The sequence below is a fragment of the Cynocephalus volans genome, chromosome 5, assembly GCF_027409185.1.
Source record: "Cynocephalus volans isolate mCynVol1 chromosome 5, mCynVol1.pri, whole genome shotgun sequence".
Taxonomy (NCBI): domain Eukaryota; kingdom Metazoa; phylum Chordata; class Mammalia; order Dermoptera; family Cynocephalidae; genus Cynocephalus; species Cynocephalus volans.
Window position 1 is genome coordinate 39,747,370 of NC_084464.1, and position 27,403 is coordinate 39,774,772.

General features: G+C 34.9%; 2 protein-coding genes across 2 annotated transcripts in view; one reads left to right on the plus strand and one right to left on the minus strand.

Moving 5' to 3' along the window:
• LOC134377893 (zinc finger protein 184) overlaps positions 1 to 27,403 on the minus strand; it is a 944,311-nt gene that overhangs the window by 568,679 nt on the left and 348,229 nt on the right. The window lies entirely within an intron of this gene.
• On the plus strand, positions 8,997 to 9,923 carry LOC134377915 (putative olfactory receptor 2W6). The gene has a single exon (XM_063096726.1). It carries the CDS (start codon positions 8,997 to 8,999, stop codon positions 9,921 to 9,923), a length of 927 nt encoding a protein of 308 aa, XP_062952796.1.

A 27,403-nucleotide genomic window follows, 5' to 3' on the forward strand; every position in this document is an offset into this window, starting at 1 on the left:
ATTAAACAATTCTTGTCAATAACAACCCTAAATGTGAATGGATTAAACTCCCCATTCAAAAGACACAGACTGACTGACTGGATTAAAAAGCTAGACCCAAGTATATGCTGCCTTCAAGAGACCCACCTCACCTGTACAGATACACACAGACTAAAAGTGAAGGGATGGAAAAAGATGTACCATGCAAATGGAAACCCAAAACAAGCAGGAGTAGCTATTCTTATATCAGACAAAATAGACTTTAAACCAAAAAAACATAAAAAGAGACAACGATGGCCACTATATAATGATAAAAGGATCTATCCAGTTTGAAGACATAACAATCATAAATATGTATGCACCCAATACTGGAGCATCCAGATATATAAACAAAATACCCTTAGACCTAAAGGAAGAAATAGGCCCTAATATGTTAATAGTGGGTGATATGAACACCCCTCTCTCAGTAGGGGACAGATCTTCCAGGCAACAAATCAACAAAGGGACACAGGATTTAATCTATACTTTAGACCAACTAGACCTGGCAGATATATACAGAACATTTCACCCAACAAGTAAAGAATATACCTTCTTCTAATCAGTTCATGGAAGATACTACAGGATAGACCACATATTAGATCACAAATCTAGTCTCAGCAAATTTTTAAAAATTAAAAGCATTCCAAGAGTCTTTTCAGACCACAATGGACTAAAACTGGAAATTAATAAACAAAACAGCGGAAAGTATGCAAATACATGGAAACTAAACAATATGCTCCTGAAAGACCTATGGGTCCTAGAAGAAATTAAACAGGAAATCAAAAAATTTCTTGAAACTAATGAAAATAAAAATACATCATACCAAAACCTGTGGGATACTGCAAAAGCAGTACTAAAAGGCAAATTTATTGCAATAAATGCTTACATCAAAAGAATGGAAAGACTTAAAATAAACGACCTAACACTATGCCTCAAAGAACTTGAAAAACAACAATCCAAACCTAAATGTAGGGCCGGCCCGTGGCTCACTCGGGAGAGTGCGGTGCTGATAACACCAAGGCCCCGGGTTCGGATCCCATATAGGGATGGCCGGTTCGCTCACTGGCTGAGCGTGGGGCTGACAACACCAAGTCAAACCTAAATGTAGTAGATGGAAAGAAATAATTAAGCTCAGAGCAGAACTAAATGAAATAGAGACCCAAAAAAACGATAGGAAAGATCAACAAAACAAAAAGTTGGTTTTTCAAGAAAATAAATAGATTAGACAAAACATTAGCTAGGTTAACAAAAAAAAAAAAGAAGAGAGAAAACCCAAATAACAAAAATGAGAAATGAAAAGGGAGACATTACAACCAATACCACAGAAATACAAAGAATCATTAAAGACTATTATAAACAACTATATGACAACAAATATAAAAATCTGGAAGACATGGATAAGTTTCTAGACACTTACAAACTACCCAGACTGAACCAAGAAGAGATAGAAAACTTGAACAGACCAATAACAAGCAACAAGATTGAAGCAGTAATCAGCAATCTTTCAACAAAGAAAAGCCCATGTCCAGATGGCTTTACAGCTGAATTCTAGCACACTTTTAAAGAGGAGTTAATACCAATTCTCCTCAAACTATTCCAAAAAATTGAAACAGAAGCTACTTTCCTAAACTCATTCTATGAGTTCAACATAACTCTGATACCAAAACCAGATAAAGACACAACAAAAAAAGAAAATTACAGGCCAATATCCTTGATGAACCTAGATGCTAAAATCCTCAACAAAATGTTAGCAATCAGAATACAGCAACATTAAAATAATTATACACTATGATCAAGTAGGATTCATCCCAGGGATGCAAGGATGGTTCAACATATGAAAGTCAATAAATGTGATACATCACATCAACAAACTCAAGGTCAAAGACCATATGATTATCTCAATAGATGCTGAAAAAGTATTTGACAAAATTCAACATCACTTTATGATAAAGACTCTCAGCATATTAGGTATAGAAGGAAAGTATCTCAACACAATAAAAGCCATTTACAACAAGCCCACCATGAGTATCATTCTGAATTGGGAAAAATTGAAGGCCTTTCCCTTAAGAACAGTAATAAGACAAGGATGTCCACTCTTACCACTTCTATTTACATAGTACTAGAGGTACTAGCCAGAGCAATCAGGCAAGAGAAAGAAATAAAGGGAATTCAGACTGGAAAAGACAAAGTCAAACTGTCTCTATTTGCAGATGACATGATACTATATATAGAATAACCTAAAGACCCTATCAAAAAACTCCTAGAGCTGGTTAATAACTTAAGTAACATTGCAGGATACAAAATAAATGTCCCCAAATCAGTTGCATTATATAATCAAATAATGAACTAACAGTAAGAGAAATAAAGTAAGCCCATTTACAATTGTCAAGAAAAAAATAAAATACCTAAGGATCAATTTAACCAAGGAGGTGAAAGATCTCTACAATGAGAACTACAAACCACTTCTGAAAGAAATTAAAGAAGACACAAAAAGATGGAAAGATATTCCATGCTCTTGGATTGGAAGAATTAACATTGTGTCTATACTAACCAAAGTGATGTACAGATTCAATGCAATCCCCATCAAAATACCAATGACATTCTTCACAGAAATGGAAAAAACAATCTTAACTTTCATATGGAACAACAAAAGACCCCAAAGCAATCCTGAGCAAAAAAAATAAAGCTGGAGGCATAACTCTACCTGACTTCAAATTACACTACAAAGCGATTGTAACCAAAACAGCATGGTACTGGCATAAAAATAGACACTCCAACCAGTGGAGCAGAATTGAGAACCCAGAAATCACTCCTCAGGCTTACAGCCATCTGATATTTGACAAACAAAACAAAAACTTACACCTGAGAAAAGACTGTCTCTTCAAGTGGTGCTGGCAAAATTGGATATCCATATGCAGAATAATGAAACTAGATATGCACCTCTCACCGAATACTAAAATCTACTCAATGTGGATTAAAGGCTTAAATATAAGACTTGAAACTGTAAAATTACTAAGGCAAAATATAGGTGAAACACTTCAGGAACTAGGCCTGGGCACAGACTTTATGAACATGAGCCCCAAAGCACAAGCAGCAAAAGAAAAAATAAACAAATGGGACTATACCAAACTAAAAAGCTTCTGCACGGTAAAGGAAACAATCAACAGAGTGACACGACAACCTACAGAATGGGAGAAAATTCTCACTAACTATGCATCTGACAAGGGATTAATATCCATAATATACAAGGAACTCAAGCAATTACACAGTGAAAAAACAAATAACCCAATTAAAAAATGGGCAAAGGAGCTGAATAGACATTTTTCAAAGGAAGACATACCAATGGCCAACAGGTACATGAAAAAAATGCTCAACATTACTAGTCATCAGGGAAATGCAAATTAAAACTACCACTTCACCCCAGTTAGACTGGCTAAAATAAAAAATATGGTGAATAACAAATGTTGACAAGGGTGTGGAGAAAAGGGAACAGTCCTGCACTGTTGGTGAGAGTGGGGAAGATAGGATAATTTAGTCAGGTTCCCTTGACTCAGGTCTGGGTGGGGGTCAAGCAGCACATTTCTTGTAAACAAGTTGTGTGTGGGTGGAGTTAATGCGCATGTGCACCAATGTATCTTTTTAGTTAATTGCTTTTGTGTGTTATTCAGTTTGTGAAGCAGGCTTGCCTGGCAGAGCTCAAGTCTAAAAATAGAACATGTTTACTCTGCTGGCAGCTGCTCAGTTTTTCCTTGGACTTTGCCAGTAGCAGTTGAGTTTCTGAGTTTCTCTGTGGACTGTTTGGCTCATAGTGTGCTAAATAAAGACTTTTCCTACTTCAATCAAGGCTCCAAGGACCTTTTTGCTGGTTACCTAGCTCATAGACCTGCATGTGAAGGGTTTGTGAACAGGCAGGTGGGGCCTGTGAGCACCAGAGACCCAGCCCTATCTCTACAGTGAGATTGTAAATTAGTACAGCCACTATGGAAAACAGTATGGAGGTTTCTCAAACAACTACAGATAGATCTTCCATACAATCCAGCAATCCCTCTTCTGGGTATATATGCAGAGGAATGGAAATCATTATGTTGAAGGGACACCTGCACTCCCATGTTCATCACAGCTCTGTTTACAATAGCCAAGACGTGGAGCCAACCTTAATGTCCATCGATGGATGATTGGATAAGGGAACTGTGGTATATACACACAGTGGAATACTACTCTGCCATGAAAAAGTATGAAATTCTCCCATTTGCAACAACATGGATGAGCTTGGAGAAACTTGTGTTGAATGATATAAGCAAAGCACAGAGGGAAAAACACCTCATGTCCTCACTCATAAGTGGGAGCTAAGAGAGAAAGAAAAAAGGAAAGAAAGACCACAGTGGTGCATTGAACTTGCAGAGGGACAGAACATACCTTGGGATACAAAGTGGAGTGGAGGGGAAAGGAGGAGGGGGAGGGAGGTTGCGGATAACTGGGTGGGGGGCCTGGGGTACAAAGGCAATTTGTGGTAATGGGCATTGTGCCAGTATGAATCTGGCCTTCACATCTTGGGCATGAGGAGTGACAATCAGCTTTGTATCATAAATATTCATAACCAATAAAAATAAATAAATAAACTGAAATTCTCAAGTCTAAAAAAAAATGAAATTCTGCCATTCACAGCAACATGGATGATCTTAAAGAAAATTATGTTAAGTGAAATAAGCCAGGCACATGTCCTCACTAATAAGTGGAAGCTAAGAAAGAAAGAAAGACCATAATAAAACCATAGTATTTTAGAAATGGGGATGCATTATATCTAAAATATTAAACATTATTTTTCAAAAGCTTAATATATTTTATATGTTTATTATATAATAATTTTTAATAATTTTATTAATTTCAATTATAAATATAGTACTATTTAACATAATTTATATTTAATCTATACTTAGTAAAATTTTAATATATTTAATAAGTACATTTAAAATATTTATGATGTGCTTAAAATATATTAATATATTTTGGTTTTGTTTCCATATCAATACACACATGTATGCACACACACACCACATCCTTTTTTTGGTGATTTTATGTTATTTAGTTATGACTGTGCAAATATTGACTTAACCAATATTCAGTAGATGAACATTTAGTCTGTTTCCTTATTTTATCCACAATGTGACTGTGCTATGTATATATCCTTATGCCCTTATGCAAGCATTCCTAATAATAAATTCCTGAAAGTGAAATTAATAGGTCAAAGACTTGTGCATTTTTCACATTTCCAAAAATTTGATAAAATTATCTACCAAAAATTAAAAATGATTTACATTTGCACACACACTGTATTAAAGTGCTATTCTTTTATTGCCTCACAGAGTGAATGTTACCAAACTGAAAAGTATTTGTAATATAAAATGAGAAAAGCCATAACTCATTTTTGTGTTAATTTGTATTAATGTAATTATACACAAGGCTGAAAAATGTTGTGTTTGGGACCATATGTATTACTATTTCAGTAACTTGTATCTCATTCTATTTTGCCCATTTGCCTTGTCCAGGTAAGTGTAATTCTTATTTATTGGAAAATTCCTAATTGTTCAAAAAGCTCTTTGATCACTAAAAATACTTGCTGTCTGTTCTACATATGTGTTGCCAAAAACTGTTTCTGTTTCCAAAATATTTTTCTGTTTCTAAAAACGATTACCAGGATTTCTCTGAGAACTTATTGAGCGGTTGTAGTTGGTTCATTGGCCATAATATTTGATTCTTACATTTTTTTTACTTGATTCCTATTTTTATAATAACTATAAAATGACACTATTTCAAACCCAGGTAACATATATATGTTCTGATTCTGAAATGAGCTTTGTAAGGTTAGTCATGAGTTTCAAATAACATCAGTTTGAGGAAAACATGTAAGCTTTAACATCTCATATCAGTGAGTATGCTCAATGTTTGTTTTTAGGCTTTGCACCTCTCTTAAAGGAATCTCTCTAGTCCTTACTTTCAATGGTTAGAGACAACATCATCATTTTGGAAGTTCTTCGGGGCCAATTTTACCTTCTCCAAAGGGCAAACAATGTGGTTTCAGTTTTTCATTTGAATATAATTTAAAGAACATCAATGTATCAAATTGCACGTATTTATTTTATATTTACTACATTACTAACCCAAGCTGAAAATAAGTTACAAATCAAGTGACAAAGACAAAAATAACATACTCTTTTGAATTATTATTTTTAAAATTATGTTAAAATAGGAAGAAATTGGACTTTAAAATTCTTTCCTCAGACAACTGACTAAATCTCATTTTAATTCAAAGATAAAGAGGTGTTCAAAGCTGTTGACATTTGCACTGTGTTGCCAAACTTGACCTTTTTGACCCACCAAACACCAGAAGTATTTTACCATAGGAATAAAAAGCAGATCTTAGAGATACAAACAACTGTGGCTCTATACTAAAACAAAACCAAACAAAAAGAATCTAAGAGTTTGATTCCCAATCATCTGATGTTATTCCAAGATTTCCCCTAAGAATATACTCTTCACTTCTGCAGCACCAGCTAATTACCCGAAGGAGCATAGAGTTCCCATGGTCCCAACAAGAAAACATGTTATGCCAACTTCCAGCCACCATCTTTGGTACTAAGAGGCTAGTCTTCTATTTTTTCCTGGATCTATAAGAGCACCCACATCTGCACTGGTTTTTTTCTGGGGTAAGCAAGAAATCCTTTCCTTGGGGCTTTAGTTGACAGCTTCAGAAAGCCTCTTGGAGGCCGGGTATTTGGCCCAAATGGCAGGTAGACAGAGGAAGTATGTTAATGCTATTTTATATTACAATTGCCTTTTTTCTCTATAATATAACAACCCTATGGCAATTATTCCATTTTACCTTTTCTCTAAAGTAGTGCTATCCTATTACCCTATCGTTTTAATCAAATTATAAGAAAAAGGAATCACATGGTTTTTACTCTTTTGTCTTCAGAAAGAAACTAGAATCCAAAGCATAAAAGAGAGTTTGGGGCTTGATTGTCAGCCTGTTTCTTAAAAAACTGAGATCTTTGTGACCACTTCTATACAATTTCTGGTGCATTATTATCATAACCTTACTGTTATTTTCTACCTATATTAACTGCATAATCTTTTGCAAAATCCCAGATAGCAAACCAAACCAGAAGAAAAAACATTAATATGTGTTCTCTCTATATCCCTTGTGAAAGCTGAAATCAGGCAAGCCTAGATGACTACAGAAAAATGGAGAAATTTTTCTACTACTTTGGTATACTAGTGTTTGTCTGTGAAAAATAAATTTACTCTAAGAACTTCAATGTCAAGAAGTTTTCACCAAAGATAAGTTTTTTATCTGAAAATCAAAATATCTGTTATAAAAATTTAAGTTTGACTGTGCCTTTATTTTTCCCTCGTTTCCTAACTGAAAATACTATTGTTAAAAGTAGCCCTTATTTCTTTATATCACACAGTGGTCTAAGTATTTCATAATATCCATTTAACAATTTTAGACTTGTTATTTATGCTTGAGTTATCAAAGAACCAAGAAGACTAAGGGTATGAGGTATGCTTCCTTCTGTACCTGCTGTTCTATTTTCACACGTGTCTCCCTTTCTCTGTCATTTCGTCATTATCCTAGTATTCTTTAATCCCATTGAGTGAGTCTTTTATGAATCCAGTTCTCTTTATTCCTCTTAGCCATATTAGGGTCAATCTGTTTTTTATTTACTTTTTAAAATTATTATTTTTTTATTTTAATTTACTTATTTTACATTGTACATGTTTATGGAGTACAGTTTATTGTTTCAATACATGCATATACTGTATAATGATCTAATCCAAATAGTTAGTGTATCTATCAACTAAACATTTATCATTTCTTTGTGGTTACAACTTTCAAGATCTTCTTTACTGGCTATCTTGAAATATACAATACAATATTATTTGCTATTGTCACCTTAAAGCACCAGAACTTATTACTCCATTTTAAATTTCTCTTATTTACAACATTTTCCTTCCCTTTCTCTCCATTCATTCCCATTGCCACACACCTCTCTTCTGCAAGCTAATCACATTGCTCTGACATTTCCAAAAGGCTGACTGAAGACAAAATATATCCAAAGTTGCCATTTTATTACTGGACAGAATATCCTCTCTGACCTTGGCAATCTAGGTTGCAATATTTTCTTACTTAAAAAAAAAGTGAATTGTAGAGGTCTGAGTTGACAACATTTCGTGTGAATAAAGAATGAGGATATTTAGTAGACACAATTACATCTTAAGTAAAAAGGTAACATTGACACTGTGAAATAAATGCATACTTTCAACACATTATAAATTATAATAGTCTAGCTCATAGTAGGCAGCAATTTTCCTATACTTCGTATTTTTCAAAACCTTAGCCCTCATTCCCACATTTTCAGAAGATCATTGTCAATATCAAGGGCATATGGAAGAGAGTTACTAGGGTAATAATACACCTGATAACTTTGTTATATAAAAAGAGTTGAAGTGAAGTGAATGTCTTGGCCTAAAGAAAATTTAGTCAAGGTGTGGTAACTGCCTCTAATTATGTTAATGGATGTCATATGAACAGGGATTAGATGTGATGTACGAGGGTACTTCAAAAGTTCATGGAAAGATTCTTTTAATTCTATTTTTCCACAAACTTTTTTAAGTACCCTAGTACATTCAATAAAGTTAAAATACTTTGTCTTATGAATCATAAGGAGAAGTTTATAAAAAGATGATGACTATAAGTTGGAATTTTCCAGCAATAGAATAATTTGCTTTATGTGTTTGAACAAATGATGAACAGCTTATATAGCTGGGCAGAGAATATTCTGTTACTGGATGCGTTGTTAGACTTGACAGCTATATGTTCCCCCCAAATCCTGATATTCAAGGGTTTTCAGAAAATAGAAATTAAATATTCTTCATTTTGTTCTTACCAGTTATACAGATGATGTGAAAGGAAGGCAATGGAAAAATCCAATGACAGCTCAGATCATAGTTTTATCTTGGTGGGCTTCTCTGACCGTCCCAAGCTGGAGATGGTGCTCTTCATAGTAAATTTTACTCTGTATTCAGTCGCTGTGCTGGGAAATTCAACCATAATCCTTGTGTGTATATTGGACCCTCGACTTCGTACCCCAATGTATTTTTTTCTGGCAAATCTTTCCTTTCTAGATCTCTGCTTCAGTACTAGTTGTATCCCACAGATGCTAGTAAACCTCTGGGGCCCTGATAAGACTATCAGCTATGCCGGCTGTGTTGTTCAACTTTTCTCTTTCCTTTCTGTTGGGGGAATCGAGTGCATCCTTCTGGCTGTCATGGCATATGACCGCTATGCCGCTGTCTGCAAACCTTTGCACTATATGGTCATTATGCACCCACAGCTCTGTTTACAACTAGTGGCTGTGGCCTGGGGGAGTGGACTCGTCAATGCCATTGTCATGTCCCCACTAACAATGACTCTCTCCAGATGTGGCCGCCGCCGCGTTAACCATTTCCTCTGTGAAATGCCAGCACTGATCAAGATGGCTTGTGTGGATGCCCGTGCAGTGGAAATGCTGGCCTTTACCTTTGCGATTCTCATTGTCCTACTGCCGCTCACCCTTATTCTTGTCTCCTACGGCTACATTGCCGCAGCAGTGCTGAGAATCAAGTCAGCTGCCGGGCGATGGAAGGCCTTCAACACCTGTAGCTCCCACCTCACAGTGGTCTCCCTGTTTTACGGGAGCATCATCTATATGTATATGCAGCCAGGAAACAGCTCTTCCCAAGACCAAGGCAAGTTTCTCACTCTCTTCTACAACCTGGTGACTCCCATGTTGAATCCGCTCATCTATACTTTAAGGAATAAGGAGGTGAAAGGGGCACTGAAGAAGGTTTTGGGAAGGCAATAATGAAGAGGAGAGGTATGATAAGTTATGAAGGCCTAGGCAAAATATTTTTTCAAATACATTTATTTTGTGCTTATAGTAAATCTAGTCAATGTATCAACACTCTTGGATTTTTAAAATATGGATAAATACACTGACATGTATTCAAAGTTAATACGAATGAACCACAGCTATACACAATATGGATAAATATTAGCAAATTAATAGCAGGGATAATTAAGTCCCAGAAGAAAGATAAAATGACTCTCATATAGATATAAAATAAACATGTATTAAAGGTTTTATTTAACTCAATCAATGAGGGATCCAGGAAGATGTCATAATCAGCTAAAATAAGTCAAAAAAGCACAAATTTATAAAGAGTGAAGGAATGTTGAAATAAACGTGCAGATGGAGGCAAAACTTGTTTCTTCCACTGTGGCAGATGGAAGTCGATTCAATCTCTGTCTGACAGGACTGAATTTGCATGTCATAGACAAGAATTATTTTGCTGCTATCAGTCATCAAAAATCTACAAAGATGTAAAATACCTGCCACAGAATCAGAATCAGGTAGCCTGAAGCGGTGTCCTCTAGAGTCTAGATAATGAATAATTTTCCACTGATGCATGAAATTTTTCCCTATAAGCTAAATCATATATCTTATTTATAACACTAAGTATGATGGTACTTCAAAAAGTTCATGGAAGAATTCATATAGTCTTTTAATTCTATTTTTCCACAAATTTTTGAGGTCCCCTCAGATATAGTCTCAAGCCTCTTAATGAAAAGATGTAGACATTTCTACCCTCTTTTTTTTTTTTTTTTTTTTTTTTTTTGTCTTTTTTGTGACCGCCGGCCATTCCCATATAGGATCCGAACCCGCAGCAAAAGCGTCGCTGCGCTCCCAGCGCTACACTCTCTCCAGGGCGCCACGGGCTCGGCCCTCTACCCTCATTTTTTAAATAGTTATAGAGCATATTAAATTACCTCGAGTCACACAGTAAATAAGTGAGATTTAAAAGCAGTGTATTTGATGCCTGAGCCTTTGCCCTTATCCACTGAATAACACTGTTTTTGCTATAGAGTTTTTGGGACATATACAGCTCACCCAATAACTAGTCCCAGCCTTGTTTTTTCATCTATTTGTACAATCCTTCAAGCGTGCTGGATATGCTGCAGACCCTACAAGGAAGTTCTCACCATTTAAAGGCTCGCTCATTTTACTTTAACTAATTTTTTTTTTTTTTTTTTTTTTTTTTTTTTTTTTTTTTTTGGTCTTTTTCGTGACCGGCACTCAGCCAGTGAGTGCGCCGGCCAGTCCTATATAGGATCCGAACCAGCGGCTGGAGCGACGCTGCGCTCCCAGCGCCGCACTCTCTCCAGTGCAGTGCGCCACGGGCTTGGCCCTACTTTAACTATTAATACCATGAAGACAACCCCATCCCACATTGCCCACGCAAATCCCCTATCGAAATCTAATCTTTCCCATGCTTCGGTTGTCAGCTCAGATACAACATATTTGTAGAATTATCTGGAATTCTTTGATTTAAAAATGTTTTTTTCCTTTTAATCTATGGCATTTTTATACACTGAAATGACAGTTTTTCTAACTGTTATTACAGTCATACTTTGCTTAACAACGGGGATACGTTCTGAGAAATGCTCCATAAGGCAATTTTATCGTGCGAACATCAGAGAGTGTACTTACACAAAACGAGATGGTATAACGCACCTACACTACATGGTATAGCCTATTGCTCCTCAGTGAGTAATTTGTTGCTCTAGGACGTTGTGATGGCTATGACGTCACTAAGTGATAGGAATCTTCCAGCTCCATTATGATCTTAGGGGACCACTATCTTATATGTGGACCTTCTGTTGATCAAAACGTCTTTATGCAGTGCATGACTGTATTTATATATTTCATATATCTCCTGTTAGATCGTAAATGCCTTGACGGTAGGGCCGTTTATTTTTTTAATCCTTCTTAGCATCATTCCAGGTATTAAGTTATTATTGAAGTAATTTGTTGATAGTAAGTGAGCAATAACAGCTTGGAGAGGTTATTGATTATAACGATTAATTATAACCAGAAGTGATTCCTTCATTTTTAATTGATGCCACAATCTAATTCTTTGTTCTTCAAAATTACAAGTAAATCTATCGCAATATGCTGTCCCTGTTTAAATCTATCAAACATTTTATATTTTCTCAATTTGGTGTGAACTCTGATGAGAAAAAATAGTCATTGAAGATCTCTTTCCATGGGTATCTAAAGTCATCCCCAGATTTTTGGAACAAAACTTTTTTTTTTTTTTTTCTTAAATGTGGGTTATAAACTCAAGGGGAATTGCTATGAATTCTGCCTTTGTTTGGAGGCTCTTTCCGTGCAGGATGGTCGATGGTAACAATAGTTAATCATTTTAAACCTCTTCTGATTGACATAAGGAAGATATTCCTCCCCTCCTTATTAAAATGATTTTCTTGCATGCAATGCCCTCATAGTCTCCAGTTCATTATTCCTTATTTTTTTACCTATTTCTCATTGTTAATCAATCATTAAAACCAGTGAAAATAATTTTTAAAAAATTTCTGTAATTATGAGTGGAATAATACATGTTTGCAAGTCATAGATATGCTGAAAAGTTAGAGGGTGGCCTTTGTGAAGGCCAGTGGGAATGATTATAATTATATAATACCAAATTTTACACTGAAAATGGCAATTACTTTGAATGAATGCATTGGGATGAGCAGGTGGAATAAAATGTTTCAAATGAACATTACTTTTGTCTCTGGTGCAGAGTTACATTCACCATTTTTCAAAGCAAGAGATTCCTTAGGTGACACCTAGAATACTACTCTTGAGATTACATAAAGGCCCATAATATACATTATAGATTTGGTGATTTGCAAAATAGCTTCAGCTTCTACGTTTCTTTTTTGTTGTTGTTGTTGTTTGTTTAAGAAAACATCAGTAGTAATTTAATATCTTAGAAAGGCACATTCAGTTTGCATATTGTGTATTTTACGGAATATTCATCTTAAAATAGTATATTAGAAGCATTCTGAAGACTGGGAACAAAAAAAGTTTCTTTTACTATTAGAGGCCTAACATCCAATAAAATAATTTATAAAGGTATTAACAGAAGAAATGTGAGTATGGAATGAATGTCATATACTTATTCTAAAATAAATTATATGGATTGTTGATACTATATGATCTCCCTTTTATTTCTTGTGTACTCCCTGTAGACATGCTCAGGATTTTTCACAACAAAACTATCTACCCTTTCTCTACTGCAGTGTGAAAGAAATTCTTCTGTTGGACCTCAGAAGTTTTTAATATCTTTAGTAGTGTTTTTAAAAAAGGATAAACTAATTCAAACCTCTTTTCACTGGAGTATTTTATTGTATGAGAAGATCATTTTTTTAAAAACTCTCACTAAAAGGAATGAATTTATAATGTGAGAATATCAGTCATCACTATGAGCTTTATTTAAAAATAATAGTTATCAGCTTGAGAAGATAGGAGTGCTCACAAAACTTCACAAGGGCATATCTATTTATATCTATTCTGTGTAAAATTAAATAGCACAAATATAATTGATAAGAAAATTTAAGTAAAAAGTATATTTAGTTTTCAAGTATAAAAGGTAACTTTTTTCTTCTGGTTTCTCTTTAAAAGTGCCAGCATTTCTTTGTTTATGATTACAAAGAAAAATTAAAAATTTCATTTCACCTTATGTAGTTAGCAGTTTCTCAAATTCAAGAATTAATTGGCTATCTGAAAAACAAAATTCTATCTCTACCATAATTTTTCTGCCATAATTTTTAATGCCATCCACTAGTATTACTGCCATGCACACCCCTATGTTATGGGAGTCTTCTTCAACAATATTATCTGAAGAGCCCCTGTAAAGATAATCATAGAAGAGTAAAATGAATTTAATTATTCTGAGACATCAAACACATGCTTACCTAAGAAAAGAAAAACGTTGAATTCTTTTAGATATTTAGTCATATGATTTCTACCACACAGATGATATATTTATTCTTGTACAAGTGAAAAAAAGGTAACTTGACATATTTTGGAAAATTAACTTGTAAATGTATTGCATTTACTTGCTGATGAATGTTGGTCATGACTGCAAATCATGTACATTTGAAATGTATTATACTGGTAGGATCCTGAATGTCATGTAAAAAGTTACCTCTAGCCCTAATTCTCTTTAGACTGAGCAAATTAATTGCACCAAAGGAGTGATTAACTATCTATTAGGAAACATGCAAATTCCTGGCCACACTGGGGCAGAAATCCATTAAAACTGTGAACAAACAATATAAAGATTTCATCTTTATAAAATTTTTTGACTTAGAGGCATAATCAACCATTTAGCCCCAAACTAACTTTCAAAGTACCACAATCTTTCTTGACGGTGTTAACTTTATATTTGATTCAAACGTGTGATGATCAAACTGTCTAATCATTGAACACTCCAGCTGAGTTCCTTATTCATATGTTATGATCTCTTTTTCACAGGGTGGATACAAGTTTTCATGAAATTATAAGATGCCCCAGAAATTAAAAAATTTTTTCTCCTTGTAGATAGGCTCTTGTCATTAATTTCTTACAGTGGATATAATAATTGTTTACCTACAGATGCAGCCCTAAGTTTCAGAAACACTCTTTTTTTCCTTTCTGGTATTCAACATTTATTTTCCTCCAACAGAGAGTAGTGGAAAGAGCATAGATACTGTAGTTACTGAAAGTTAGAGCTGTAGGCCGAGCCTGTGGCGCTCTTGGTAGAGTGCTGCGCTGGGAGCGCGGCGACGCTCCCGCCGCGGGTTCGGATCCTATATAGGACTGGCTGAGTGCCGGTCACGAAAGAAACGACAAAAAAAAAAAAAAAAAAGAAAGAGCTGTATCCTCACTCTGCTGTATTTTAGATATGTATCTCTGCCTAAATTACCTAACTTCTCTAATTCCCAGGTTATTTAGCTGTAAAATCTGAATTATTATATAAGTCGAGTGGGGTTGTTTTGATAGTTATTAATACTATATTGCCATTAATGTAAAAGTTTGCTTTAACTACTAAAAGGCAAGACAATTGTGCAGGCGTCTAAAAGCACGTGTGATTGAGAACAGATAAGCAGTGAGGCAGGCTCACCTGAGGTGGGCAGAGGGGAGGCAGTGAAGCCAACCACGGGCGGGAGGGATAACTGCGGGCCCAGGTGCCCCAGGCTCTACAGCTGTTTGGCCTTACCTGTCAGAATGTATCTTTGGACTAAGGAAACACACAGCTTCTTCCTACTGAACAGGAATAACTCCCAGATTTTGACTCTTTCTCCTTAAGTCATTGAAACTCTAAACAAATGATTAAATTGCAGAAAGTTATTCCAGAAAGATTCAACAGCATTGTCAAGCTACTTCAAGTACTTGACATTTCATACCTGGGCCTATAAACTTTACTAATATTATTTGCGATGACTTAATTTAATATTTCTGTTTTAATTCTCAACATAAAAATTATATAAGCTGAGATATAAGTGCCTCTTGTAGTGTTGACTGATAGCAAAGGTTCCAATATGATCATATTATCATAGTAGTTTCAAGGAAGCTGCTCTTGGCAGGTAGAAAGAATACAACCAGCTAAATTAATCATTAGTTATATTTAAACCCTAAAAATTTCCTGAATGATTTGAGGAATAATAAATATTACCTTTGTTTGGGAGCTGTATAGTTTTGAGCAAAGTCTCTTCTCAGATGGTGGGTCTGTGTGTATGACAATTTTTTAAATAACATAATTATTTGTATTAATGTAAGACTTTGCATCTTTAAATAGAAGAGAGAAGTAAGCAGCAATTTGGGGGGAAGCTGGAAACCAGCTTAGCAGATTCAATAAAGCTGAAACCTAAGCCAGCTGGGGAGTGGGGAAAGAGGAAGGACACACACAAGCTGATTTATTTTTTGTAACCTTAGATAGGGTTTGGATTGTGAGGAACTAGCAATTTCTGAATGTGAGGGTACAAGTTAATCTCAGGAGAAATTATTTTGGAAGTCTGTACACAACACAAATAACCTCCATCTTTTCTCTCATTTGAACAGCCAATTCATCATCCTAGCCCAAACTTTGGCAAAAAAAGTATGATCTATTCCACTTTAAGGTTAAACAAAAAGAAATTCAGACTCTGAAATACCAAGTTTGGCATAGCTGATTAATCTACTGAAAACAGGGGGAATGGATGAAAGTCTAGATGTTGAATTGTGAGACCTCATCCATCCATGTTCCTTCCACTGATTCCAAGATCACTATTATACTTGTTTATGAATCCCAGCAGAGATTTTTGGAAGATTCATCTTTGAGTAGGTTATCCAGCTCCCCCAAAAAGACCTATTGATACTGACAGTTATAGGTCCCTGAAGTGAATGGCCAAGCCAGAGTAAAATCAATAAAACTCAACAAACCACAAGCCCTATCCACACAGCAGGGTGTCTCGTCTCATAATCATATAGTGTTCCATTCATAAAAAAGGAATGGTGAGTCACAGGTTAACAGGCGTTTGAGGAAAACCTCTAATATGAAGTTTTATAAGGTAATAAGGTAATCTCATATTACCTATCAGGATACACATATGCAAATTCCTGGCCACATTGGGGCAGAAACCCTCTAAGACCATGAACAAACAATAGAAAGATTTTGTTATAAAATTTTCTGACTTAGAGGTATAATCAGCACATTTAGCCCAATACCCATTTTTAATCACTGTAAATGATCAGTCCAGAAGAAACTAATTTTATATTTGATTAAATATCTGATGACCAAGCTGTTTAATCCTTTAACACTCCAGCTCAATTCTTCATTTGTATGCTATGACTTTTCATGGGGTGGATTTTTCTTAGTAAAGCAATGTTGGATTAACATTCAATGTGAGAAATCTCTACAGTGAAAACTAACAAATATGTATGAGAAAAATTAAAGAAAATCTAAATAAATGTAGAGCTATAACATATTTATTGATTGGAAGATTCAGTATTTTAAGATGTACATTCCTTCCAAAATGACCTATCAATACTGTCCCAATCAAAATCCAGGCAGGATTTTTTATAAATATTGACAGATGATTTTAATAGTTATATGAAAATGCAACAAACTGGAAGAGCCAAAGTAATCTTGAAGAAGGAAAAAATATTCCATAGGAAAGAAAAATAAGTTAATAGAAGAGAATAGAAATTCCAGCAATAGATCCACACATAAATATTCACCTGAGTTTTTTTTAAATATCACTAAATCAATTCAATGGGGAAAAATTCTTTTGAATAAATGGAGCTGGTAACAATATCCATGTAGGAGATAAAGAGAGTTGAGCCCACTTCATACCATACACAAAAATTAAACTGAGATGATTCATAGGACTAAATGTGAAAGTGAAGCCTATGAAGTTTTGTTCTTGTTATTTATCATTGAATAATAAATCACTCCAAATTCTAGAAGTGTAAAAACAACCACCATTTATTATGCTATGATTGTGTGGGTTAGGGATTTGGACATGGCACAGTAGAGATGTCTCATTTTTGCTCCATGATATCTGGAGCTTCAACTAGGATGGCTTGAAAGGCTGAAAATGGCTATTATAGCTCACCTGGAGCCATATGTATTGGGCCTCATTTCTTCCCCATATAGCATCTTTTGGGAGTAAAATATCCAAAATGACCTTTCACTCATATGTCTGATGCTTGATGTGAGATGGTAAGAATAGTTGAGTGTTTACTGGGACCACTCTTTCTCCACCATGGTGGTCTCAGGGCAGTTAGACGTCTAACCTTGTATCTGGCTTCTTCTAGTCTGAGCATTCCAAGGAACCATGGTGGAAGCTTTAAGGCTTCTTATGACCAAATTTCCAAAGTTCCAGAATGTGCCACTATGTGGGCAAAGAGGGAAGGAATTGGTAGTGTGTATCTTGACGACAATCTACCACAAGCTTAAATAAGAGAACATAGAAGAATGTCTTCATAGCTTTGGAACAAAGATTTCTTAAACAGAACATAAAAGGTACTAATAATATATTTTTTAAAAATGATAAAGTTTATCAAAATTTAAAACTTTCTATCATCAAAAAATTTTGACAACATCAAAGGAGAAGCCACTGAGGATTGGAGAAAAATACTCATCATACATGTACCTGATAAAAATGACTCATCTAGAACCTGTGAAGAACTCAAGCATCAATAAAAAAGAAAAATAGCAGAATTTTTAAAAATGGGCCAAATACTTGAGTAAAGACTTCACAGAAAGTTTCAACTGACAAACATATGAAAAGATGCTCAACTCAGTATTCATTAAACAAATGCAAATTCTAAGTGCAATAAAACCTCACTGCACATAATGGCTAAAACACAAAGACCAACAATACCAAATGTCACAAAGATGTGGAGCAACATGAACATTGCTGGTGAGAGCATTTAAATGGTACAACCATTTTGGAAAGGTGTTTGGCAGTTTCTTATAAAGTTAATCATATAAAGATATTACTTCTCTATTGCCACATTAACTAACCATTTTCAAAGTTTAGATTTAAAACAATAATCCTTTAATTTATTGAAGATTTTCTGAGTCAGCAACTTAGGTTGAGGTCAGCAAGGTAGTTTTTCCACTGGACTTGCCCAGGGTCACTCATTTTGCTGCAGTAATATGGCTTGACCGGGATTAGATAGTCTGAGATGGCTTCACTCGTATGTCTGGTGATGGCTTTTGGTTGGGTTACATGTCTCCATCAAGCTATCCCAGTCTTCTTTACTGGCATCATTGTTCCAAGACGGCAAGACCCAAAGTAAACTTTTCAAACCTCGACTTATATCATGTGTGCTAGTGACCCATTGACCAAAGATACTGACATGGCCAATGTGTGAGAGAACTATAATCTAACACGGGTATAGGGAGGAGGCCATTACTTAACAATAAACCACATATACCTGTCCTATAACCCAACAATTCATTTCCTAGGCACATATCCAATAGGAATTAATGCATATGTACACAAAGACTTGCACTGTGTCTACTGTTGACTGTCAAATTCCCCCAAAGACCACCGAACAAACCTGTGGATCAAGTGAAGCCGAGTTTATTGGACCCACTGCAGAAACGGGAAATGTTATCTTGACAGTATTAGTAGCGTCTCGAAATGGGAAAATTGGAGAAGAGTATTTACAGGGTTTTAGGACCTGTGATGAGTGATAATAAAGCGGACTTTGCAGGACAGGGAACCAATTGGATTTGGGCAGAGTTTGCAACAGTAGTTTTGGGTTGGTGGTCACAGCGAGCTTGGTAAGTGAGCTGTTCAGTTCATTTTTCCTTGAGCAAACAACTAAGTTAATATTGCTGGTCTCCATATCATTTACAATAGGGATTAGAAAGTGTATACGGCCCCAGTTTAAGGCAGGGGCAGGAAATTGTGTTGGCTTTGGTTCTCACCACACAAACAGTTTGATATTCAACTGATTCAACTGATATCAGTGATTTTTTTCTGTCTTTTTTAACAATGCCTCTCTAAATGTCATCATTGTTTCTAATTGTAAGAAATAATCAGTCTTAGTGAATGGGAATTTTTAAAAACTCTACATTTCATATTGTGAAGTCAGATTATACTTAATCACGACACGTTTACACTTACAGTTTCAGAAGTGGCAACATGATCATGGTCATGTGTAACTAGGAGAACAGTATCTCTACCATACTCCTTAAAAGTATTGACCATATTAGTCCTTTCAGTTTAACAGATGAAAGCAGTTGTTAAAAATTAATAACTTTTCACCCAATTGAATAAATGATTTGGTATTATGTAGAAAAAGCCCTAGTAATTTTCATTCTTCTCATCACCCTCAATTTTTCATTTATGATATTTCATAAACATTATCTTCCCAGTTGTTACTGACTTTGAAAAACCCAAATTATTTAAGATTTTAATGTTAATTATAGAATTCAACAAATATTAATTTATTAGACACTGCTAAAAATATAGTGGAGAGCAATTAACATTCTTTGCTCTTTTAGAATCACTAGACCAGTGCAAGAGAAGACAATAAACTAAATTCACATATAAATGCACAATTACAATTTGCCATAACACCAACAATAGTGATAATCACAAACATGTATGAATGTGCTGCTTGCCAGGAACTGTTCTAAGCTCTTTATGTGTGGTGAGCCATCCTACATGTTAAAATACATCAAAATTAATTGGTTTATTTAAAGGGCATTGTCAGTACTAAAGGTGTTTTTGATGCATGTTCCCGGTATGGGTTGCCTCCATTTAATTTTGTTATTAATCTTTCTTGTTAGTGATGTGTGCATGGACCCATTGTGGCTGTGGTCATGCTCTTGTACGTGTGGAATGAAGTTATTATGTTGGATTTCTATCCACATCCCCCAGGGAGGTGGTGGGTCCGAGCGCAGTGGTGTTTACAATTATTTAATCATTAACCAGTTACAGATTTCTTTGTTTTCCCCACTCCCACAGTTTCACTTGACTTACCAAGAACATGCTGTTTCCCTAGTAATAATAAAAATGATATAGTGTGTTTTTGTTAGTTTGAGTAGGATCATTTAACTTTTCACTTTGTCCCCTGTGCTGTTCCTGTAGTCTATTGGCAGGGAAATAAAAGATATAAGCATTGTGATTTTGATTATAAATTAAAATGATCAATATAGAGTATAAGCAATATTAAATTGTTAACCATAACTAATCAATGTTATTAAAATCAAGTATAGTAAGTATAAGTAAGATTTAAAAAGGGTTAAATTGTAAGTTAAGAAGGTTAAGAATTATAGTTTAAACTAAAAGTCTGACGTTCTTTAAAGCCAAGCATGCTGCTATTGTATAGTTTCCTGGCCACAAGCCACAGGCTTTGAGGTGAACTATTGATGCGTGAGTAGATTTTTTGTCACAGCATGAGTGCCTCGGAACGTTTTGACCTTTCTTTTTCAATGGAAACAAAATAAGAAATGTTTTGATTAAAAGATAAATCAATCTGTAAAAGATTAAGTAAAAACATATAAATAAAGCAAGATTCATGTGGTCGTGGTCCACACTTGCACTAGACATTTGTGGTCTGCCTTTCTCTTTTTTTCTCACCGACTCCACACCACCTATTCAGGTCCAACGAATCCTGCGTAGCTGGTCTCCAGCATTTATATATTAAATTATTTAATCCTCAAAAATATATATGATTTAGGTCTTGTTATTATCATTACCTTTACAGATGAGAAAATTGTGGCATAGAAACCAGACTATGATCATACATCTAAGGGGCAGAGTTGGGTTTGGATCCAGACCATCTGAATCCAGAGCCCACATTCCTAAACACCATCCAGCACTGACTTTCTGTGCCTTCTCTTCATAAGTCTATAATTGCTCAGTGTAAGAACTATGACCACAAAGTATAAAGTGTTGTAATAAGGTGTAGATGTGGGCTAAGAGAAGCCTTTATCATTAAGGGAATTGAAGTGGTGACCTGAAGAATGAGGCAGCATTATTCAGGTAAAGAAACAAAGAATGAGTTGCAGTTTTAGAGAATAACATATTTCCAAGATAGGGGGTGGGGAAAAGGTTTACATGCCAAAGAACTTCAACAAGGACAGTAAGTGGTGCAAAGGGGAGACAGAGGAGACTGGAGGAGTAGATGGGAACCAAATCACACAGGACCATGAAGGATATATGGAGGAGTTTATATTTTAAGTATAACAGAAAGCCATTGAAATGTTATATGAATGAGGTTAACGTCTTCATCCATTCAGGCTGCTATAACAAAATACCATAAACTAGGTGGCTTATAAACAACAGAAATTTATATCTCACATTTTGGAAGGCTTGAAGTTCAACATCAGGGTGGCAGCACCATTGGGTTCTGGTGAGGGCCCTCTTCCAAGTTGCAGACATTTGCCTTACCACTGTATCCTCACATGGCAGGAAGGGCTAGAGACTTCTCTCAGTCCCCTTTTATAAGGACACTAATCCTATTCATGATAATTCTGCCCTCATGTCTTAATCACTGCTCAAAGTTCCCACCTCCTAATACCATCATCTTGGGGGTTAGGATTTCAACATGTAAATTTGGGGAGAATACAAACAGTCAGCCTATAGCAGACAACATGATGATAATGTAATTGTAAATATCACTCCAATTGTAGTGTGAAGAATGGATGGTAAAGGGGAAAAAATTGATATGGGGATAAAGGACTATTGTAAGAGAACCTAAGAGAGAGATAATAGTGGTTTAGATTAATGTGGTGGCAAAGACACTTAAAAGAAACAGAGGACTGGACATATTTTATTTAGAACTGACCAAATTTGGTGATGGATTAAGTGTTGAGAACAGAGGAGAGCACGGTGTCAAGAAATTCATTCTTCCTACTTCTCTAATCATTCAGATGCTGGCAAATTGGTGGGGACCTAGTAGGACCACAAGTTATGTGACCTCTGCCACTCAACTCCTTGTCTCGACATGATTATGTACCTCTGAATGACTTCTACAACCATTTTTTAGTTATAAGTTATCCTTTGTAATATTTGGTGATCATGAACCTACATCTCTGCCCTAAGTTTATTTTGGTAAATGTGAGTGATAGTTTGTTCTATTTTGTCATGATATGTACATTCACCCTAAAAATTTCAAGATATGAAAAAAACCTTCTGGATCATTTCTCCATGTGTGTTGCCAACCAGGATGAAAACAGTTTTTCTAGATGCTACAATTGCAGAAATGTCTACATTTGTGTTGTATACTATAATTGTCCTACTACCCCTCATCCTTAATCTTACCTGTTATGGCTACATTATTTGAGGTGTGCTAAGAATGAATGTTGAGAATTAAATTAGAAGTAGATTAAGAAAATTCCATTAGTACCATCATCATAGGTCTCATTTCACCATGTGATCAGTTTCCTATGAAACCATTCTTTAAATGTCCTTGAAGATAGTAACAACTTCTCCTAAGACCAAGGAAGGTTCTTTATCCTCTCTTACATTATACTTACTCCAAGTCTCAAACTTCTAGCTTTTCTGTTAAGAATAAAAACACAAAGGATGTCCCAAGGAGAATAATGAGATTGACAGGAAATCTTTAAAAAGAGAAAACCGAGATGAGATTCTTTGAAGCATATTAGACTTAATAATAGATTGAAGCACATTTAGAGACTATAATGAAATGTATTACATTTTTTAAATCGACTTCATTTTTTAGAGTAGTTTCAGGTTCACAGCAAAGTGGAGCAGAAAGTACTGAGAGTTCCCATATTCCTGTCTCCCCACCTCTCAACACACACACGGTCTTCACTATCAATATTCTACACCAGAGCGGTACATTTTTTTTAATACACTTTTTTTCCCCTAGGGAAGTTTTAGGTTCACAGCAAATTTGAGTGGAAGGTACAGAGAGTTCCCATATACCCCTTCTCCCCCACACATGTATGGCTTCCCTCGTTACTAATATCCCCCAGCATCATTATCAACCAAAGTCCATAGTTTACATTAGGGTTCACTCTTGGTGTTGCACATTCTATGGGTTTTGGCAAATGTACAATGGCTTGTATTCACTCTTATAGTATCACACACAATAGTTTCACTGCTCTAAAAATTCTCCTCAACCCCTAGCAGTTACTGACCTTTTTACCATCTCCATAGTTTTGCCTTTTCTAAAATATCATATCTTTGGAATCGTACAGTATGCAGCCTTTATTAGACGGGCTTCTTTCACTCAGTAACACACACTTAAGATTTTTTTCATGTCTTTCAATAGCTTGATGGCTAATTTCTTCCTAGCACTGACTATTTCCATTGTCTGGGTGTACTAAACTTTACTTATCCATTCATACTGAAGGACATCTTGGTTGCTTCCACGTTTTGGCAATTCTGAATACATCTACTATAAATATGCATGTAGGTTTGTTTGTGAACATAAGTATTTCAACTCGCTTGGGTAAATACCAAGGAGTGTGATTGCTGGATCACATGGTAAGAGCAATAGTTTGGGGAGAAACCGTCAAACAGTGGCTGTGCCGTTTTGCATTCCCACCGGCACTAAATGAAAGTTCCGGTTGCTCCACATCCTTGGCAGCATTTGGTGTTGTCAGTGTTTTGGATTTTTGCCATTCTAATAGCTATGTAGTAGTATCTCATTGTTTTAATTTGCAATTCCCTAATAGCATATGATGTTGAGCATTTTTTCATATGCTTGTTTGCCATATGTACGTCTTCTTTGGTGAGGTATCTATTCAGATCATTTTTCAATTGAGTTGTTCATTTTCTTATTGTTGAGTGTTAAGAATTCTTTGCATATTTTAAATGCCAGTTCTTTATTAGATATGTCTTTTGCAAATATTTTCCTTCCAGTCTGTGGCTTGTCTTCTCATTTTCTTCAAGTCCTTAATTTTTACTGGGACAATTAATCTGTTATATGATGATTTATATGTCTAACCAACTTTTATGGACACTAACAATGTTATAAGAAATAGTCTTATTTTTTCCTCTTATCAATATGTCTTCAGGGAATTGGGGGTCTATGTTTTACAGCTACCTGCTTTATTTAAAATACTAAGAAACCCACTGCTCTGTTCCAACAGGCACAGTAAGGGGAAAAGAAAAAAAGAAGTGGTAGTTTAGATGACAGAGTGACTCTTCCTAACTTACGCTCATGAATAAAAATTTTCAAATTAAAATATATTGTCAAATGACAATGTGTAAAGTAAAATGATAGTTCTTCTACAATTCCATTCTGATAATCATTTGATTGTCTAACTGGCATCCATATCTATTCAAATAGGGAATCTAAGCTGAGGAAGTGGTTGTATTTGGGTAACATAAGTGTGTACTTTATATTAAAGAACATCCACATATTACCTCAAATATGAAACACATGACAGAAGGAGGCTGTGCTTCTGATGCGATGAGACTTTCTGAGAAGTGCAAAGGATATTAAAATTGTACTGCACACAATTTTAATTTATCCTATGATTGAAGTATTTGTTTATGACAATATCCAATTGATCTAAAGGACATGTGCTGAGCTGAATGGTGCACTGATAAAAGAAATTAAGGGGTAATTCAACATGACCCCAAAGAAATCTAATGTAAGTCATAAAAACATGTGAATATATTTTTAATTGTGTCTTTAAAGTCAATTGCTTTAAATTTTTTTGATATTACATAAGCATATTTTCCCTTGTCCGTGTCATTCTACAGAGACAGAGACCAGAAATCAAATGTTAGAAAAATGTTCTACTTCTCATGCCATAGACATATACATGTTTCTTCTCATGTTTGAGACATACACGCACATACACACACGAATCCAGGATATCTAGAACACTTTGGCATTTGCTCCCTTAGGGAAACAGGAGCTACTCAGCTGCAACTGAGAAGAACTCTATGTTCTTAATTCGAGGAATACAGTATTCATTGCCATCAAATTCCAATCCATTTGTCCTAGAAACCTGTTACTGAAACGAAGCAGAAAAGGGAAAGTAGGGGTTATTTGAGCAAAGCTTTATGTCTAATCACAGTCATGAGGGATCCACCTTCATGATGTAATTACCTCCTAAAGCCCCCACCTTCTAATATCATACTATTGGGGGTTTGGATTTCAATGTGTAAATTTAGGGGAGACAGAAACATTTAGTTCATAGTATAAATTAAAGATGTATATGAAGAAGCAAAATGTAAAACAAAAGTAGCACATGGATAGATAAAATAGTAAAATATTATTTTAAGTTAGACTGTAATAAGTTAAATAATGTAAAATAAAAAACAAAACAAAGAGGTAGAACTAATAAGAAAGAAAAGAAAATCATGGAACATATATTAATGCAGAAAAAGGCAGGAAAAGAGAAGAAAGAACAAAAAAACAAATGAAAAATAAGAAACACCAAGCAAGATGACAAATGCAAGCATATTGATAATCACATTAAATGTAAATAAAGATCACAAAGTAACGACCTCCACTTCCAACTTAAGAAACTAGAAAAGAACAAATAGGAACCTAAAGTAAACAGAATAAATAACAAAAAGCAGAACTGAAATCAGTCAATTAGAATACAAACAAACAAAAAACAGCAAAGAAAACCAATGAAACCAAAAGCAGCTTCTTTGGGAATATAAATATAATTGATAAACCTCTACCCAGAATGATCAGGGAGAAAAAAGACACAAATTGCCAATAGCAGGAATGAGAGAAGTGACATCACTATAGATGCTACAGATATTAAAGAGATAATAAAAGAATTTTATTAAAAATTATGCCAATAAATGCAACAACCTATAGAATGGAAAATTTTTATAAAATACAAATACTACCAAAAGCTTACTCAAAAAAATTGATAATATTTCTATATCTGTTAAGGAAATTGAATTTGATACTAAAAAAACTTTCCTGCAAAGAAAAATCCAGGACCAGATGATTTTACTGGTGAATTCTACTAAATTAATTCTAATAATACTAACTCTACATAAATTCTTCCAGAAAATTGAAGCAGACTGAATACTTGCAAACTCATCCTTTCAGGCGAGCACTACTCTGATAACAGAACCAGACAAAGACATCAGAAGAAAATTAAAGCACAACCAATATCCCTTATGAACATAGATGTAAGAATTCTTAACAAAATTTTAGCAAATCTAATTCAACAGCAGAAAGAATAACACAGGTACATCCTGGCCGGGTAGGGTTTATCCTAGGAATGCAGGTTAGGTTTACATTTTAAAATCAACTAATCTAATTAACTGTATTAATACACTAAAAAATAATTATTATTATTATACAATCATCTCAACAGAAGCAGAAAAAGGATTTCACAGAATTCAACATCCATCCATAATTAAACTAGGAATAAAGACAGTTCCTCAATCTGGAAAAAAAAGCTTCTAAAACAAACTGCAGCCATGCTTCTTTCCTAAGACCAGAAAAAAGGCAAAGATGTTTCCCTTTGCCACTATAATTCAACATTGTATTGGAGGTTCTAGCCAGTCCAGTAGGAAAAAAAGAGAGAGAGAGAGAGAGAGAGAAAGAAAAGTAAAGAAAAAGCACTCATATCGGAAAGGAAAAAATAAAACTCTCCTTACTCATAGATTGCATATCCATTTATAGAAAATTTGATAGAATCTACAAAAACGCTATTAAAATTAATAGATGATTTTAGAAGGAGTTGGCAATTACATGATCATTATAAAAATTATATTTCCATAAACTAGCATTGAATATCCAAAATTGAAATAAAAAATACAATTTACAGTCGCATCAAACAAATATGGAGTATATAGGGACTGAATCTGTCCAGATAAATGTAAGACCTCTACACTGAAATATACAAAGCATTGCTGAGAGAAATGTAAAATGACCTAAGGAAATGGTGAAAAATATTGTGTTCATGTATCAAAAGGCAAGATACCTGGAATGTCAATACCCCCCAAATTGATTTATAAATTCAGAGGAATTCCATTCAAAAAACTATCTAT

Bases quoted from the DNA above. Each gene is read 5' to 3' on its own strand.
- LOC134377915 (XM_063096726.1), top strand. From the start codon at position 8,997: ATGGAAAAATCCAATGACAGCTCAGATCATAGTTTTATCTTGGTGGGC.